At 40.4% G+C, this 18081-nt stretch overlaps 1 protein-coding gene across 1 annotated transcript in view; it reads right to left on the bottom strand.

Moving 5' to 3' along the window:
* LOC114560969 (contactin-associated protein-like 4) overlaps positions 1 to 18081 on the bottom strand; it is an 85244-nt gene that overhangs the window by 53658 nt on the left and 13505 nt on the right. The window contains exon 3 of the mRNA XM_028586602.1: positions 1122 to 1315. Within this exon, the coding sequence (XP_028442403.1) occupies positions 1122 to 1315 (194 nt within the window). The remainder of the gene's footprint in view (positions 1 to 1121; positions 1316 to 18081) is intronic.

The following is an 18081-nucleotide window of genomic DNA, read 5'->3' as shown; positions in this document are numbered from 1 at the left end:
TTCCATAAAGGAGAGAGGAGATGCTTGACTGCCTCTGAATCATATCTTATGCTGTTCAATCAACGGTAGCCTGCATGGCTTCCTGTCATTCTGACATACACACAGTTTGCTTGGTGGATATCAGTCATTTTGCAGTCAAGTATTCTCTCTTCTGACTGAAACATGGAAAGGGCACTAGGTTAAAGAATGCTAGAAAATGCTAGAAAATAAGGATGTTGAGTGCGAAAACATATACAGATGTGAAAGCAGAGGAAAAGTGCCATAGCTGTGATATCTCACCAGTCTGCAGGGAGGATTTCATACATGAGCCCACGTATCAGCTGCACTACAGAATATTTAAGTCACCACATGCATGTCTCAGTCCTCCAGTCACATTTACATTTTAGACACTGAGCTGACACACTTCTCAAAATAATTGTATATCATTGTGGCTCACAATGAACTGGCAAGTGTTCCATCAGCGTCTTGCTTGGAGATGATAATGGACACCTTCGCCTCGGCAGGAATCAAAGGAATCAAAGCGGTGACTGTACGCCAGGCAGTCTTTCTAACAACAGCACCAGCCTCCCTCCTCGTCAGCAGAGGTTCAACTGTTTGACAGCAGCTCCATGCAGTCGACAGAGCCCTAACCAGGTTCCTTTCATTGTTCCATCCATTATTAATAAATAGTGAAAGACTCCTGGTGAGAAGTCTTGCTGCTGCAGGCACTACCAGTCCCCACGCATCATGTAAATTATGTCTATGATAGTGAGGCCAAATATATTTTAACTTCAATAAACCTGAGTTTTATCCTGCACTACCTCCAAAGCTGTCTTCATAGCTGTTCAAAGACATCTGCTGTCCAAAGCAATATCATTATTTTTACAAGCTGATGTGTTTAGCCCTACTGACCTACAGTACAAGCTTTAACAAATCACGTTCTTTCAGCTGACCGACATGTGCCTTTATTTGCATTTCTACCTGGATTATGTTCACTGCCAATTTTTTTTCTAGTATAGTGAAATAGAGCAATCTTGGCCAAAACAGTATGTCCTCCTCATTATGGTAATAACAAAAGTAATCCGAGTGAGATTACGTTTCTTTCAAAACATATTTGCTGGTGATTATTACAGAACAGTTACCCCTAAGCTGTCTTCCTGCCGGTGTTGTCTCCAGTTGTGTCCTGTGTCGCTGAACATCAAGAGGTAAGCTGTCAGCCAATCAGAGCTGCCGTAGCGTCCCTGCGTAGCAACAGCAGTGATCTGGGTCCGCCTCCCCAGATCCACCTCCAACCACTGGTATCTGTCTGACACGAGAGGGGACCAACCTCCAGCTCCTGCACATGGGACAATTACAAAGAGTGTGTGTTAATGATGAGAGGAAGTGTGTGTGTGTGTGTGTGTGTGTGTGTGTGTGTGTGTGTGTGTGTGTGTGTGTGTGTGTGTGTGTGTGTGTGTGTGTGTGTGTGTGTGTGTGTGTGTGTGTGTGTATGTGTGTTAGTGAGTGATAGAGGGAGGGAGAGAGAGAAGCAAGAGCTATGGGAACCTGATTAGGAAGAAACATTGGAGGTGATGGAAAAGGCTGCTACAAGATAACAACACTTTGAATACTGAGAAGTGTGTGTGTGTGTGTGTGTGTGTGTGTGTGTGTGTGTGTGTGTGTGTGTGTGTGTGTGTGTGTGTGTGTGTGTGTGTGTGTGTGTTTGATGGAGAAGAGGGTAGCAGAGGTGACAGAAGAGAGAGCAAAGTTTGATAGTAGAAGAAGTCGGAGGGAAATGTGATTCATTACATTTTAATCTACTTAAAATTAATCTTTAAAAGTGTGAATTTATAGTCTGAAGCAGACGCTCTGTGCTACGATTTTAAAGCTGGCCAATAATAAATCTCACAGTTTGGCTATTATTACAAACTGTTTATATGTTTGTGTAATGTCCATAGATAAGTGGTGAAGAGTTTACAGGAATGCTAAAGAGAAGGGTTAACGTACTGGGTTAATGCGCCCTTTCTAAAGTTATTAGTAGTCAGCACGTTCAGAGGAAACCCTGCTTTTAAGCTTAAATGTTGCAAAAAAAAAAAGAGTATTAAAAAGGTTTATCCCCATTTCTGGCTTTGATTTAAGTCCACTTACACTCTGACAGACCTGCAGTATATCAAACACTTCCTCTGGTTTCATGATGATAAATAATAAATCCTCCTAATCAAAGACATTACGTGGTATATATTTGAGTCACAAACATTTACAAGGAAATGGATTAGACTGAGCAGCACCAGGATGGTATTTAAAGCAATTTGATGACTCTCCACAACTGAAGTGTCAACATGTATCCTGCCATTTAATGCATTTGCTCTGGTCTTATGGGACTACCACAGGGTAGTGGAATACGCTGAGAAATCATTCATTCACATGTCCACGCTGGTATGACCTAAATCACTAAAGCATTTGTCTTTTCAAAAGTGATTTGCAGTGCTGGCGTCCCTCCTTTGTTTTTCAGGGTAATATGCTCCCTTTTTTGTCCTGGCGACAGCTGCTGCAGCAGCTGGAGTGGACTTTCAGAGATATATGCATTAACTCACACTGTTTTCATATTTTAGTCAAACAAAAGTTAGTTCAATTAGAACTGTAGAACCTTGTAGAATGCCTGTCACCGCATTAGCAAACTCTTATGGAAAATAAGACACTCAAATTATGAAAATAATTAGATTTTGACATTTTGACTGCAGTGTGACATTCATTTTCAGTTTATTATGATTATTATAAACACACAGTTCAATGTGATTTAACACTAATAGTAGGCAAAACAGGAAACTGGAAAGATTTCAGTTATACCAAAAGACAGTAAATCCTCATTGGAATGCAGGACATTATACAGTGGCTACATCAATACTGTGTCATATTTCAACACATTTTCTTTTAAAGGGAGTGGTTTGTGTCATGAAATAAGGGAGAAGGTACATTTGTGTTTATGCAGCAAAAAGTATTTTAAAATATGATTTCCACCCTAATATTTGATCTTTTCACTCACCTTTAGACACAAACTAAACAATGACAAATTCCTGGATAAAAGAAAACACAATAAGCTCCAGTTTGATATTGTCTTTCTTGTGTCCAGTTAATGTCCTAAGCTCAAATTTCAAATTTAATATTTTGGCACAGTCATCCTTTAATTGAAATTTAAAAACAGATGGCTCAGCAAGAAACATTGCAAGTAAAGAAATGGCTTGATTTGAAAAAAAGAAAGGTCTTGGTTCTGAATGAACTTCCCTAAGTAGTCCTGCTCCAATTGGTTCCAAATAGGAAACAAACAACCCTCGTAATCCTGTGGATGTGTTGTTAGTCAGAAAAGTTGAAATTGTTGCAGAAAGTCAGAGGGTGAGAGAAGGTGAAAGAAAAGAAAGCTGTGTGATTTGTGGCATTGTTAGAGAAAGAGAGTGAACAGAGGAAGGTAGGGAGACCGAGTTGTGACTTAAAACAGGAGCTAACCTTTGCAGAGACATTGCCAGAATCCATCCAGCTACAATTTCATTTCTACTTTGGATGCTGCTGGCATCCCTTATTCAAAGTGTGTGTGTGTGTGTGTGTGTGTGTGTGTGTTAGTGAGTGATAGAGGGAGGGATAGAAAGCAAGAGCCATGGGAACCTGATTATGAAGAAACATTGGAGGTGATGGAAAAGGCTGCTACAAGATAACAATACTGAGAAGTGTGTGTGTGTGTGTGTGTGTGTGTGTGTGTGTGTGTGTGTGTGTGTGTGTGTGTGTGTGTGTGTGTGTGTGTGTGTGTGTGTGTGTGTGTGTGTGTGTGTGTGTGTGTGTGTGTGTGTGTGTGTGTGTGTGTGTGTGCCCGCACACATATTTAAAAAGAAAAAGTGCTGAGTCAGGGCAAAGCATATATCCATGGCGCCTAAACAGCAGATGGAGGGATTTTTCCCCTACAGAGCGCATACACACACACACACACACACACACACACACACACACACACACAATAAAACAGCCAGCCTAAAGAACGCTTGAGATTGCCAAGCTAATGTCATGCTGACAGGAGGCCGACACAAATCAATATACGACAACACTTCAGACACACAGCCTGAAGTGGATACATTCCCTCATCTCATCACTGGACACGTTCCCTCATCTCATCACATCTATTATAAAGCTACTTTATTCTGAAATAGCAAATTATCATAACACAACCCACTGTGAACCCCATTAGGATTGTTCCACATAATATGCTATGAAAGTGGTGTAGGGCGACAGTTGGTAATGGCAGTCAGTTTGAAATAGAGGGAAATATCTCAATGACTTTTCACGGCAGACATTTATATTTATCACAGCATTGTAGTTGTAACACGACTCGGTACCATTTTGTGTCCCTGTAAAAAAAAGTCCAGTGAGCAAGTGTCCACAATAATCAACACCCAGGAACTGTACGACCTAAATAGAACATAGAGCTGCAACAATTAATAGTTGGGAATTGAGCAGTGTGTTAAAACACTATCTTTTAAACAAAGATCTCAGAGCATGTGACCTCTGAGACAAAGGAAACCACATGTCCCACATGCGGCCTGTGAGCGCCCTTTTCAAATAGCCTAAAAGTCACACCTCCATGAGAGAAGATGGCCGGAGGTCTAAAAAACTACATAGTTGTAGTTCACACCTACAAGTTACCTTCAAGAACTCTAATTCCCTATTGGCCAGGGGTCTCTGAACGCAGCAGGGGTCCGTGCCCAGGTGACCGGGGATATAAATACTCAGGTCACCCACTTGTCATTGTCACCCACTGCACGTGAAAGCTACAATAGGGTGCTCTCCTAAGTGCTTTTCGATTGCAACCCCGTTGTGGAATGAAGGCACATCGTTAAACGTTTACACGAGAATAAATAGTATCATTTCGCTGGTCGAGTGAGCTGTTTCTCTATCCTTCGTGATACAAGGGATCTTGACGAGCCACTGAAACTCAGTGTCTCACCGAATCTGCAGAGAGGGTAATCAACCCCTTTTTTCGAGTAAAAGGAAGGACATCACGCTTTGCTTTTCTTCAAAGTCGACTAAACTGTTCCACTCCACTGCCCTGGAAGGAACTGTTTCGTTAGTCACTGGCTAGTGATTAACCCCGTTTCTGTTCACCGCGGAGAATCCGCCGGACAAACCAACGGACTGCAACACAAAAAGTAAGAGGCTTATAGTTCTGGGCAGATGTAGAACAGTGTGTTTTATTAATGAGTAAGTGCTGCTGCTGCAACTATCTTACTATTAGTGCTGTCAAACGATTACAATATTTAATCACGATTAATCGCGTTAATATCATAGTTAACTCACAATTATTCGCAATTAATCGCACATTTGTATCTATTCTGAATGTCCCTTGATTGCTTTTTCTCATTTTAATGCTCTTATCAACATGGAAAAGTGGATCGGCTTGCTTTGTGCTTTTGTCGCCTGGCTTTGACGAGGGGGCGGAGAATTCGCATTATATTGTAGCCCTGTGTTAGACGAAAGGTTTGGTTATTATCGCCGCAAGAAGTCAGCTGTTTGCTCACTAGAGGCAGAGAAATAAACACTCCCCTCGTTCTCAGACCCCTGCCGTAACTTCACATTAGGTCAGAGCCCTGAATGAATGAAGAGAGTGGTTATTATAACTTCCACAAGATTTCAAGTGTTGTTCTTCTTCTCAATCGTGTTTCCCTCCTGTTTCTTTCTCTCCCTTTTCTAACCTACACACACACACACACACACACACACACACACACACACACACACACACACACACACCACCTGACCACCTGGCCACCTGGTCTTGCCAGCAGTCCTGTCATCATGCCATTATGGCACCATAATAACGCTCCGTGGTGAGTTCCCTTTTGTCTGAAACACCTGTTGAAATATCGTGGCGTTCCCCGCCATTTCAGCGCTAGGAGTAAGCAATTTGTGCCTTTGTACTAAAACTAAAATAGCCTCAACTCACGCGGTCACCCGACCGCCATCTTGAATCTCGCGTGGTTAGCCTGACCAAGTGACCCCGCTACTCCTACCTCTTTTCCCTCCTCCTGTCCCACACACACACACACAAGCTTGCTTGCTGCTTTGATTTGCTAGAATTGTATCAAGTCGATAGAGTTTGATGATTGAAGAATTATTGATTGCCGATCAGTATTTTTGAAGTTAAATAAATCCTATTAGACTTTAACAAGAAGTTGTCGTGTGGTTATTTGTGTACATATTGTAATAACAACTGGTTATACAGGTCAGTGCTCGATTTTCACCCTTCTTTGTTCCTTTTATAGATATGAGAAAAATTAATCAAATTAATTAAGATCTATATTCTTCACGGATCAGTTATCGGCCCCTGAGTTCAGGGTGGTGCCCCGTTTTGAGTGTTTATCAACTTGATAAAGTTATTCATAACTTTATTAATATTGATAAAACATCTTTAAGAAATTGCTAATAATTGAATCTGTACCTCCTCCATTTCCCGACATAATGAATCAAGTAATCAATTGCAAAGTCTTATCTTTCCAAAGAAAAGAGTGTATAGTGACCATTGCAGGCTCGAGGGGCATGGCTATGAAGTTTTTGTCTTGTTCAACCATAATATTTATGTGCATTATGCACTTACAAATGTTAAAAAAACATGTATGCATTTAAGCCCACTTGGAAATTTAGTTAGTTTCACATTTTCTACTTCCAGCTGAAAGGGGATGTTAAGGTAAATAGTTTTTGATTGATTAATAGTTTCTAGAACTTAACTCTGTCTTTGGGGAAGGAAATAGATTATATTTATATACAGATTTATTAATATAAAACTGCATATAAATATAATCTATTTCCTGACATGATTTATTTTGGTGTATTACAGCAAAGTATTACACTACCATCTACATAAACACTTTTGGTGGCAACACAATTACAATATATTGTCAACACCACTAATAAACATTGCAAATGCAACATGATTTGATCTTTCTATTTTTAAACCTTTAAAGTGCTCATATTATGCTTTTTGGCTTGTTCCCTTTCCTTTATTGTGTTATATATCTTTTTTGTGCACGTTATAGGTTTTCAAAGTGAAAAAGCTAAACTAGCTAGCAGTGCTGACCTAGCTACTGGTACAACCTGAAAATGAGAATAATATGAGCACTTTAAAATAAAACCAAAATAATTGATAGGAAATAGATGTGAGATGAATTAGCTGTGTCTGAGGTCATATTGCATTTTTTTTCCTCCAGCAGGTGTTTCAGTGCTGTGCTGCCTGCTTATTAGGGCAGCAGCTAAAGGCCAGCGCTAATAAGTGCTGCAGTAACAGACATGAACACTGACAGCACTACAGGAGAGAGCAGACAGACTGACCTTTACTCATTATGGCTGGATTGGAGAGGAAAGAAGTGAAGAACACAGACAATAGAAAGAGTGATGGGGAGAGAAGAGAGAGAGAGAGAGAGAGAGAGAGAGAGAGAGAGAGAGATAAATAGATAGATAGAGAGAGAGAGAGAGAGAGAGAGAGAGAGAGAGAGAGAGAGAGAGAGAGAGAGAGAGAGAGAGAGAAACTGACATCTACATGATTGGAGAGGAGGTAATAAGAAGAGAGGGAGAAAAGAAAAGAGAGATAGGTAAATACCTCATCAAGGACTGGAGAAGAAAATAGAAAGAGCCAAAAATGAAGAAGGGCTGTGTGGAGAAAATTATTCATTTTTGCGTTAGTCACGCATCCCTTGTTTGATCACCAAAACAATAGTGTCTGTCATGCATGCCTGTCAGTTCTGATCCAGTAAATCTGCTGTTTTTTTCTACATCACTGTCTGTACTGTAATGACACCAATGCTTTTTTTCCTCCATTCGGGAAGGTAATTGAGGTTAATAACAGGTCAGGAACATTGCATTGCTGCTCTGCTGGACAGTCAAATTAGCATCTTACCTCAAGGAATTAACCAGTCAAGAGGCTGTGACTTTTAGGGACAACCACATCAGAAGACCAAGCGACCAAACAACCACCGAGAGAAAAAGTGTGTGTGAATAATGTTCCTTTGCACACAAATTAAACATTTAAAGGTCCCATGACATGGTGATCTTTGGATGCTTTTACATAGACCTTATTGGTCCCCTAATACTGTATCTGAAGTCTCTTTCCCAAAATTCAGCCTTGGTGCAGAATTACAGCCACTAGAGCCAGTCCCACAATGAGCTTTCCTTAGGATGTGTCATGTCTGTGTCTGTAGCTATTGAGGAGGAGAGAGGGGGGGGGCAAGGTGGAGGGGGGGGGGGTGTGGCTTTGACCAACTGCCACTTTGCTCGTTTGAACGCCATGATGTCTCTCTCTCATGGGTGGGCCAAATTCTCTGGGTGGGTAAAAAGCAGAGAAAGGGGAGGTAACCTTGCTCCTTATGACATCATAAGGAGAAGATTCCAGATCGGCCCATCTGAGCTTTCATTTTCTCAAAGACAGAGCAGGATACCCAGGGCTCGGTTTACACCTATCACTATTTCTGGGGGACCATAGGCAGGCTGGGGGAACGCATATTAAAAACCTCATAAAGTGAAATGTTCATGCCATGGGACCTTTAAGTGTCCATGAACAAGACACTCAATCACAAACCATGAAGAACTGTTCACTGTCAAACAGTACACATCAGTGCTACGAGTAGGTAGATCACTTTAGCACCATGCAAACACTTTAGCATGTCTGGTAAAAACAGGCATCCCTGTCCCCCAGAAAGACCAACTTACTACTAGATTGTTTGGTCAAATACATTTAGTAAGAAATGTAATTGCTGCCCGGATATTATAAAGGCAACCAGCCAAGTAGCCAATCCTTAAAAACAATAATAGGAGATCATTTTATTTAAACGATATTGTTGGAATTAAGGGATTGATTGATGAATTAGTTCATTTAACTTTTTGAGAGGCTGCTGCACCTTCTTATGCAAGATGCAAGAATGTGATATTCTTGAGAAACCAATTTACAGTAAGCATGCAATGCATTTGTGATTTAGCTTGTAATACCACAGCATTACAGTTATACTCAGTTACATGTTTGTGCAAAAGACTTTCATAGTACCTTGTAACATTTATTTATACAAACCCTGTTTTCTTGTTTTACAAAAGGAACCCAAAAACATTCCCTCATTTTATATGCTGTGCAAAAATCAGCTTTTTATTGTCTCTAAATAAAACAATTCTGAAACTGGAAAGAAAAGTGTAAACAAGCGAGCCCTATCGATAAAAAAGATTAAAGATAAAAAGCATTTTTCCGATTTGACTAATTGGCCTATTGTTGAAGCAAAAGTTCTTTCTAACCACGAGTGTGACCTTATTTTCCGAGGATGTGTATGTGCTGGTCAATGGGAGACTGTGCAGCTTAAAGGTCCCATATAGTAAAAAGATTTCAATGTCTTTTTTTTATTTTAAAGCAGATTGAGCTTCTATATAAATACTGTGAAAGTATCAAAAAACTCAATCCACGGAGAAATGCACACAGACTGTATTTGGAAACTGTGCCTTTAAACGAGCCGTCAGGACTTCCGTATGGTTGTGATGTCACAACTATACTATATATAGGTCGAACATTTGGCTACAGTGCCGTTACAGTCATTCCCCGGCTGAAAAGAGGGTGCAGAGACTCCGAGAGCGTAGATGCAAAAGACTCAGAAATGCTGACCAATCAGAGCAAACCGGGCTTTTTTGGAAGGGGGCAGAGCGTTTCAGACAGAGGGTGAAATCAGGTACGAGAAAAATAAAGTGTTTTTTGAACATTAAAACATGTAAAGATTTTCTAGTAGAAACCCAAAATAAAATACATCACTGAAAATGAACATAATATGGGACCTAAAAATCAATACAAGTTTGATTAGTACATGGTTGCTCATGAGAAACAGATAAAATAAAAATATTAAAATTTAAAATAATCCTAGCTAAATTGCAGGCCAATGAAAAAAAAAAGGTCAATCCTGTGCTAATCTACTGATGATACCTGAATGGTTTTGATGTCCATGTTTTCATTAACTTAAGTGTTCCAACAAGTCCAAAACAGGTTGCACAAAAAGAGTGCTTTCCTCCAAATAAGTAAATATGTGTCATTGCTGCAAATCAAACATGGATTTATTTGGGCTAGAATGAAAGCATCAAAGGGAATGTTATTTTGGATGCTTCCTCCTGGCACAGTGTTAGGATATAAGCCAAGGATGTGTGGTGTCAAGGCTGCATTATGACTCTTTTATTGGCAGCAGGGGTGTGAGATGGAACAGAAACTCAGAGATAACAAGTTCAGATCCCACAGCAGCCAGTTTGCGCCCATCAGAGACTGCATACGTTTTACAAGTGTCCTTGATGTACTCCAGATAAGAGCAACATCTCAGTGCCTAACGTCATTTTAAATCAAAATAAGAATCTGCATTCGCGGAACCAACTGGGAAACCTCCATGTGCCACTGGGATTATTTTAAATGTGGAGCAGATTTTAGTCAAGAACTTTGTATCGATCCACGTCACTCTACAATCTATGTTAAAGACAACAACAAAAAATGTGTGAAACTGGAAACATTTTGATCTTAAGCCCTTCAACCTTTCTTTTTAAAGACTATTTTTTGGGGCTTTTTCCCTTTATTAGACAGTGGATAGATATGAAAGCGGGAGAGAGATGGGGAATGACACGCAGCAAAGGGCAGCAGGTTGGATTTGAACACTGCACTGCTGCAAGACTCAGCCAATATGGGGTGAATGCTCTTACTGGGTGAGCTAGAAGCCACCCCAGCCCTTCAACCTTTTTAACCCATATATGTATAGTATAGCACATGTATGGTACTACTTAAATGTCAAATGATGGCATTTCTGGGTGGCCTAACCTCTCCTGATATGATATACCTGGCTGAAATATAAAGTGAGTACAATCATCCAAGACAAAAGAGTGTAAAGTACGAGCAAAAACACAGAGAGACCCTTCAAGCTATCAGCCAGTTCCTCTAACACCACACCTTCAGCTAGTCCCTCCTGGTGTTAGACAGAGCTATCTCCACAAGGAGAATTAACTTCAGCCCTCGTCTCTCTTAAAAAGACAGTAAAAGAACACAACACCCAGCACATTATTTCTATTTGTTCTGTTCTAATTGCAGTCTCCTCCATATTAGTGTTGACTGGGAAATAGAGACAGTGGATGTGTACGCCAAATAAAAGCAATGTTTGGTTAGAACTAATGTTCTGTTGTTCCACCCAGTAATTGGTGAAGGAAAGGGGAAAACACTTAGGACGACAGGAAGACGACAGGAAGACAAAGAAAGTCATTGCCGGAGGAAAAAAATCCCCCGAGTTTTAAAGGGAGGCGGTAAGACACAGACAGCCAAGCAGAGAGACAGACCAGGTCAAGATTTGTAAATGCATCTGTGTGGGCTTGGGGGAATTTAAGAGGGATTTAAACTGATTTGAGTTGGAGAGTCATAGTTGCTGCGGCTTTAAGGTCGAGCTTAAGGTGTTTTTCTGACAACATGGGAGATAATATGCTTCTATTTATAAAAAAAATAAATAAAAAAAAGACTGCACTAGAGCAAACAGCCATATTAACATTCTCAGAGATGGGAAGGAACAAAATAGGAACTAAGTCAGAAAAGGAGCGTTTTTTAACATTGCAGGCCACTGGAACATGTGTGTGAGGTAATTAAAAAACCTTCAAAACAGGTACAGCAATGACACTAGTTTTAGGGGTCCAGCAACAGAGTAAAATTAGAACCGGGCCCTGGAGATACTGGCTTTGGGGAATTTAAACAAAATGTGCTAGGCACATGGAAAATTAAGTAACAGGATTGGTGTTTTGGTGTTTTAAGCCCCCAACGTCGTTTATAGGATTAGGCAATGGTTAGGGTTAGGGTTAGGTTTAGAGTTAGGTGCCTTGAAGTCAACAGTTGCAGCGCTGCCTTATAGTTGACATTGGGGGCTTAAAACAACATTGAGCAACAGGATTACTAAGTAATGGGATTTAGACTAACTTTACAGGTAGTAGTTTAATAAAGGAGAACAAATCAATCAAGTTTGCAGGTTGCGGAGGCATCAAGAGTGTTTACTTGGCAAAGCTGATGGCAGTGTCATACAGAAACATCAACTCTATTATTATAGCTAAAGGACAAAATTGGAAAATAGAGAACTTGCATCTTCCAAAAGAACCACATGAACCTTTTAAAAAATGATTCATGCTTACTCGGAAAATGTAAAGCTAAAGTACAGTAGGTATGGTGCCTTATTACATCTGCTTTTCTAGCAGTAAAATGGACAGTTATTGATCTGGAAAACACAGAAAAAGGCCTGAAACTGGCTCAAAGAATATATGACATAAATTGAGTGAGGGATATAGAAGCAATATAAAAAGCTGAGAGGCTTTTAGCTGCATTTTTTCTAGGAATCAGGCCATATTTACACATATAATTAGATTTATGGAGAGAGTGACTACCTCAGATTAAGAGGATTTGAGCAGAGGAGCTGTGTTATTTAACCAGATAAAGTGTTTAAGAGGAGCATTAAATGGGCACCTGGAGAGGCAGAGGTGGCGCATAAACATTACACAAAAATCAATACCTCATGCTATGGTTCCCTCCACATAGTTAATTTCAACCTACAGCCTCCTGCTGGTGTTTAAATCCCTTTTTTAAAACTAAATTAGCTCCCAGAAAATAATTACGTGGGATTGATGAAGTGTTCCAAGCCTATTTTAGCGTAATTACAGTGGTTCTAATATGCAATTATCAGTATGGCCCCCTGAAAAACCGAGCACACTTAGGTGTTAAATACTGCCATTAACATTTGCCTATAAATGTTAAATGCTGTCATTAACATTTGGCTATAAGATGGAATGAAGTTAACTCAATGTTTTCTTGCCAGCCCACATGGCGCTGAGTTAAAATGACAATTACAGCAGACCACACCTCACAAGGACTTTGTGCTTTGCACATAGGCATGCAGCCAATTAGGATATGCCTAATCAACCCTGTGGGGAATGCCCTTCAATGCTTATTTTTTAACACAACAACACAGCCAAAGATTAGATTGCTGACTGACTCAGTTGGATTATTGAACATCAGGTGAATCACCGAGACTTCAAGTGTCTTGGCACAGACCTAGCTGCCACTGGGACGCATGACAAGGCAGAGTGTAAGGACTGATGGGCTTTGCAGAACAACTGCAGCACTATGAATATTTCCATTACTACCTTTATTTGGAGCTTCATTTTGCTTATTTTACATTGCTGTTACTGAAGACCAAATGCTGAAGGCTTGCAGAAGCACTAATCAGCTTGTATAAAGAGCACTTGTTGCCAATTTAATAACCTTTTTGTGAGGAAAATCAGGTTGCCACTGTGAAGGACATTTTTAGCAAGACTGGCCTCATTATTTTGTATTTTAAGGAATGACATGGCACAGTTAAGGCCCAATAATAGTGGAGGTACCACATCCTACTGTAAATGCTTTTTTCTGCTCTTTTTGATGTGATATAGAAGCAACCTCACTTAATGTGACTTTGCTATGTCTTGATTAGCTTTGGTATCTTTACCTGCTGCCAAGTGTATTATGTTAACTAGCGTCACATGCAGCGATGCCTCTGTTGCCTCTAACGTCCGTTTCGGAGCATCAGAGGGCAGCGCTGACATTTTAGAAGCACCAAAATGAGGCACCGAAATGGGATTAAATGGTCGTAATGTGTGAACATTCCTGTCAATGCCAGGCCCCATGACCAGCCAAGATGGGACTAACTGGCAGCCCCGAGGGCCACGTAGGCATGTGGGAGTTTTGTGACCTCTACACCCCCCAGTGTGTCATTTGGCCTCTGATAGAGATTTGATTATCACTAATAATCTGTTATAACTACTTTGTGATGGACGAGACACTTTGACGGGCTATGTTCTTCCGTTTTGCTTTCCTCTTTCCTTATTCAGCAGGGTGGGGAGTCAGAGAAGTCTTCTCCTGGTGAATACTAGGTGAATGTATAAACATTTAAAAAAATAAAAATATGTATGTTGCCTGGGTCAACATACATATTTTTACATATATTGCTGGTATTTTCTGGTTCTGCATTGCACAAAGACACGCTATATGCTGATACTGTATACTAGAGGCCAGTGATTCCTAAGCCTTTTTAGACCACAGCACCCCTTCATGTCATGGCTCCCCAAGCCACCCAAAACCCCCATATCACATACTGTATGTACACAGATGTTTAACAATTTTATAAATTAAAAGTACGGCCCATTCTCAATCTCTCAGAATAAAAACCAACAGGTGCCCTCCAGATTTACAAATAAATATTGAATTTAAATAAACGATGCATAACATGGCAACCCGCAGGTCTGACTCCACTGACAGGGATGACGGAGCCATATCACACATATATGATGTTGGGAACGTGCAACACCAGAGTGAATGTGCTTTTGGAGAATGATGGATATTCGTCTTCCACAAGCAGCCAAAACCTCTCAGTTCAGCCATTATACACGCAGTGTTCAGTCAGATTTTAGTTTTTTTGTTGGGCTCAGATTCAGTTGTCTGTGTTGAGGGCTGAGATGTGTCAGTGTTTCTTTGAACTCTGATTACTGTATGAAATCTTTACATGGCTTGCTCTGACGGTGACTATTGTTTTGACTGCTGAGCTTCTGAAATACTCCTGAGTTAGAAAGCATGTTGTGTTACTACGACAACCGGCAACCATGAGTTGTCATATCGTTAGCTACTGTATGTCGTTAGCTGTACAGAGTTTTCAATATGGTGTTTTTTATAGTTGTTTTTATTCAGTTTGATATGTTTGAAGACCTAATATAAAGCAATAAATGTAAATGTAGTTGAATTTTTTAATGTGGTGAATTGCTATTAAAAAATGCACAATAAATGTGCAATGATATGATAAATCCTGCGGCACCCTTGGTCCATCCTGAAGGCACCCCACTTTGTGAACCATTGCTGCAGGCTGCTGGAATGGGTCCAGCTGTATGATTGGCTTTATATCTCAGTGGTGCCTACAGACCGATGAAATGAGCACACCAGTTTTGTTTTGATATAATTTCATGCAATGTGTTGGAATGTCTTTACAGGGGAAAAAACTGTGCAGCCGTCACAATTAAACTTCGTACAAGTAATGGGAAAAGAAATCCTCGACTCCCGGGTGACTCTGGCACCATAGTCAGCCACTGAGCTATATGGAGAAACCTGAAATCGTTCCCTCCCAAAAGCTCCAAAACCAGCCATGATAGCCCCTCACAAAGACCTCCCCCCTCCACACACACACCCACACACACACACTCCAGTATAGCGGTCCCTCTTGAATTTTTATTGTGGTGGGTGAATGATAACTCTGGTTTATAGGAGGTGGCCCTGTGGAGAGTTTTTGATGTACTAGTCTAATAAAATTTCAATGCATTTCTATATACAATACAGATGGTTGGCAGTAACGGCTGTCCTTTTAATCTATCTATCTATCTATCTATCTATCTATCTATCTATCTATCTATCTATCTATCTATCTATCTATCTATCTATCTAACTATCTAGCTATTTAGCTATCTATCTAGCTATCTAGCTATCTAGCTATCTTTGTATTTATCTCTGCCTCCCTCTCTCTATTCCTTGCCTCCACAGAGGTACTGTGTCTCTCAGACTGTGTGAATCCAGCTGAGGTTTGCCTTTGATGTTTGGTGCTCTGCGTCCTGTAGAGAGGCAAAGACTCCCTCCTGCACTGAGGGGGAAATGCACCACTGAACAGAAAAGAACGCATTTCAGTAAAAAGAGGGAGATTCAGTCGAGGGACTTTTGCTTTTTCTTGCGTCGGCTCCCAACATTTCACTGGCATGAAGGTGCTTCTTGACAGTTGATGTCAACAACTAACCGAGTGCATAAGGTTTAGAGCTGTGCAAGACTAAACTTTTTATGGAGAATCGGCCCCCCAGACCCCTCACTGTTTATACTTTGAAACACAACTGTGAAAAAATGGAAATGGTCGCAGTAGAACGAAACTTATAATAATAACATATAATTATAATATATAAAAATATAATTAACAAATAACCATTCCTGTTTTCATTGCATCTCAACATCAACTGTGAAGATTAGGTAAATTAGAACAATGAAGGGTTTTGAAAAAAACACGCTAGCATTCGAAATGCAATATTCACACACAAGGAAACAACATAGTCACACTGATGTGTCGTGTGACTCTGATGTTTGGGTTGGATGTAATGAATGAACACAAAGGAGGGATACAAAGATGAAAAAGGAGACTAAAAACTCCACAAAGTTTGTCTCTAAAGTAAACAATCTAGTACTGAGTGGTCTATGGTAGCTGTGATTTAGTACGTAACTGCCATTTAAAGGTGCCCTGCCACATGTATTTCATTACTTTGTGGTAATGTCTGAAGTTCTACCATGGACTCTGTAACATTTTTTGTGGAAAAAATGCCTTGGTTTCCTTGTTTCAAGCCATTCTAGCGTGGTATAGAAAACCTACAGGAAGACTCAGCTCAATTTCCGCCAGTTCTCATTAATATTCATTCTGTTTGAATCTGATTTGCTAACAGCTAACCAATGAGAGCCTGGCTGTCCGAATCCTTTACCCAGCCCAACTGGGCGAGCTAATGAATAGTAATGAGCTCAGGCAACATGATATCAGACTGACCAGCTTTTGTAATTGGCCTGATTTCTCTGCTTATTTCTTTTCAGTGGCTAGAGCTGACAAAGGAGGTAGCAGTTCATTTTCAAATTCACAACATAACACAAACACATATGGACCTAACATATTTAAAAAAATGCAAATAAAAACGGTTTTGTATGGCAGGGCACCTTTAAGCTTTCAGCATATAACGTTGTGTTTCTCTTGTTCACTCGCTAGCTCTCTCAACCGCTGCATGCTGTCTTTCCCACTCTCTTTCTCACTCTCTGTCTCTCTAATGCTTTCATCTCATGCACTCTTTCTCTCATTTTATATCACTCTTGTTTTTACACAGCTGATTTAAAACACGAACCAACAAAACAAACTTGAAAAATATCACTTTAGTTAAAGGTCCAATATGTAATATATTTACTGTAATAAATCCACAAATGACAATAATGCGTCATCAGATATTAAGGAAACATGCTAAGTCTTTTCTGACAACAATGCTAATGCCAGTATCTGCTCCTAATTAAATTTCCGTTCCGTGACGGAATTTCTGTTTGCGTTTTAGCCTGTGTGTTGTTAACAACTGCCCAGTTTGACATCCAGGCCGGGTTGCCAGATATGTAAAAACGTAAACCCAGTGCGCTACAGCTGTAACATTAGTACAGCCATGAAAGTAGCAAACAAATGAACAGGATCAATTGAGATAGATTCTACCAGACATAAAAAAAAACTGCATGTTTGTAACAGTTGCGTGACCAACAAACAAACCTTGGGTAAATATTGGAGATATTTGAAAGATGGAGAGAGCTTAGAGCCCAAAAGGATGCTGAGTTGGCTAATTTCCTCCTGAACAGGTAGCTAAGCATTAGCTTCAGGCTAATTTATCACAGCTACAAGGGATGGGCATTTTATGTAATTTTAACATTTGTGTACTCACATTGAATTATATAGCTAGAGTACCCAAGTTGGTTATTCACAAAAACAATTGAGACACAGCCAGTAAAGTGATCCCGACTGGCCCTGGCTAATGCCGCCATGCTAACCCTGCTAACTGCTAACGTTACCAGAGAACCAGGCAAGCGGGCCACGGCTGTTTACAACGTGTAGCCTGTTCAGCGGCCGTAGCCGACAATGCTAAGTTATTTTAAGCCAAGAGAGGGTGGCTGTAAATCGGGAAGAGAGGACTGTGAGTTTGCAGTGTGTTTAGAGATCGTTGCCATAATTCTAAGCCAATAAATTGTGTTCAGTCAGGTGGAGAGGACGGCAAGGTAGTGGTATTTTTAGCGGCTGCTACCGTCCTAAGCTGAAAAGGTGTGTCTGTCAGTTGGGTACAGAGCTCCGCGTGAGCACGGGCTTCTATGACTGTCAATATAGCTTGCATCTAATGTTAGCTACTCCGCTGTGCTGTGAAGAAATGTCTGGCTATGTGAGACAAGCGTCTAGCAACATTGTTGTGGATGCTGCGGTCTCAGCCTGGCAACCTCCGTGAACT

The sequence above is a fragment of the Perca flavescens genome, chromosome 9 (genome assembly GCF_004354835.1).
Source record: "Perca flavescens isolate YP-PL-M2 chromosome 9, PFLA_1.0, whole genome shotgun sequence".
Taxonomy (NCBI): domain Eukaryota; kingdom Metazoa; phylum Chordata; class Actinopteri; order Perciformes; family Percidae; genus Perca; species Perca flavescens.
Note: the sequence above shows the minus strand (reverse complement) of the source record. Positions and strands in the feature narration are given on the sequence as shown.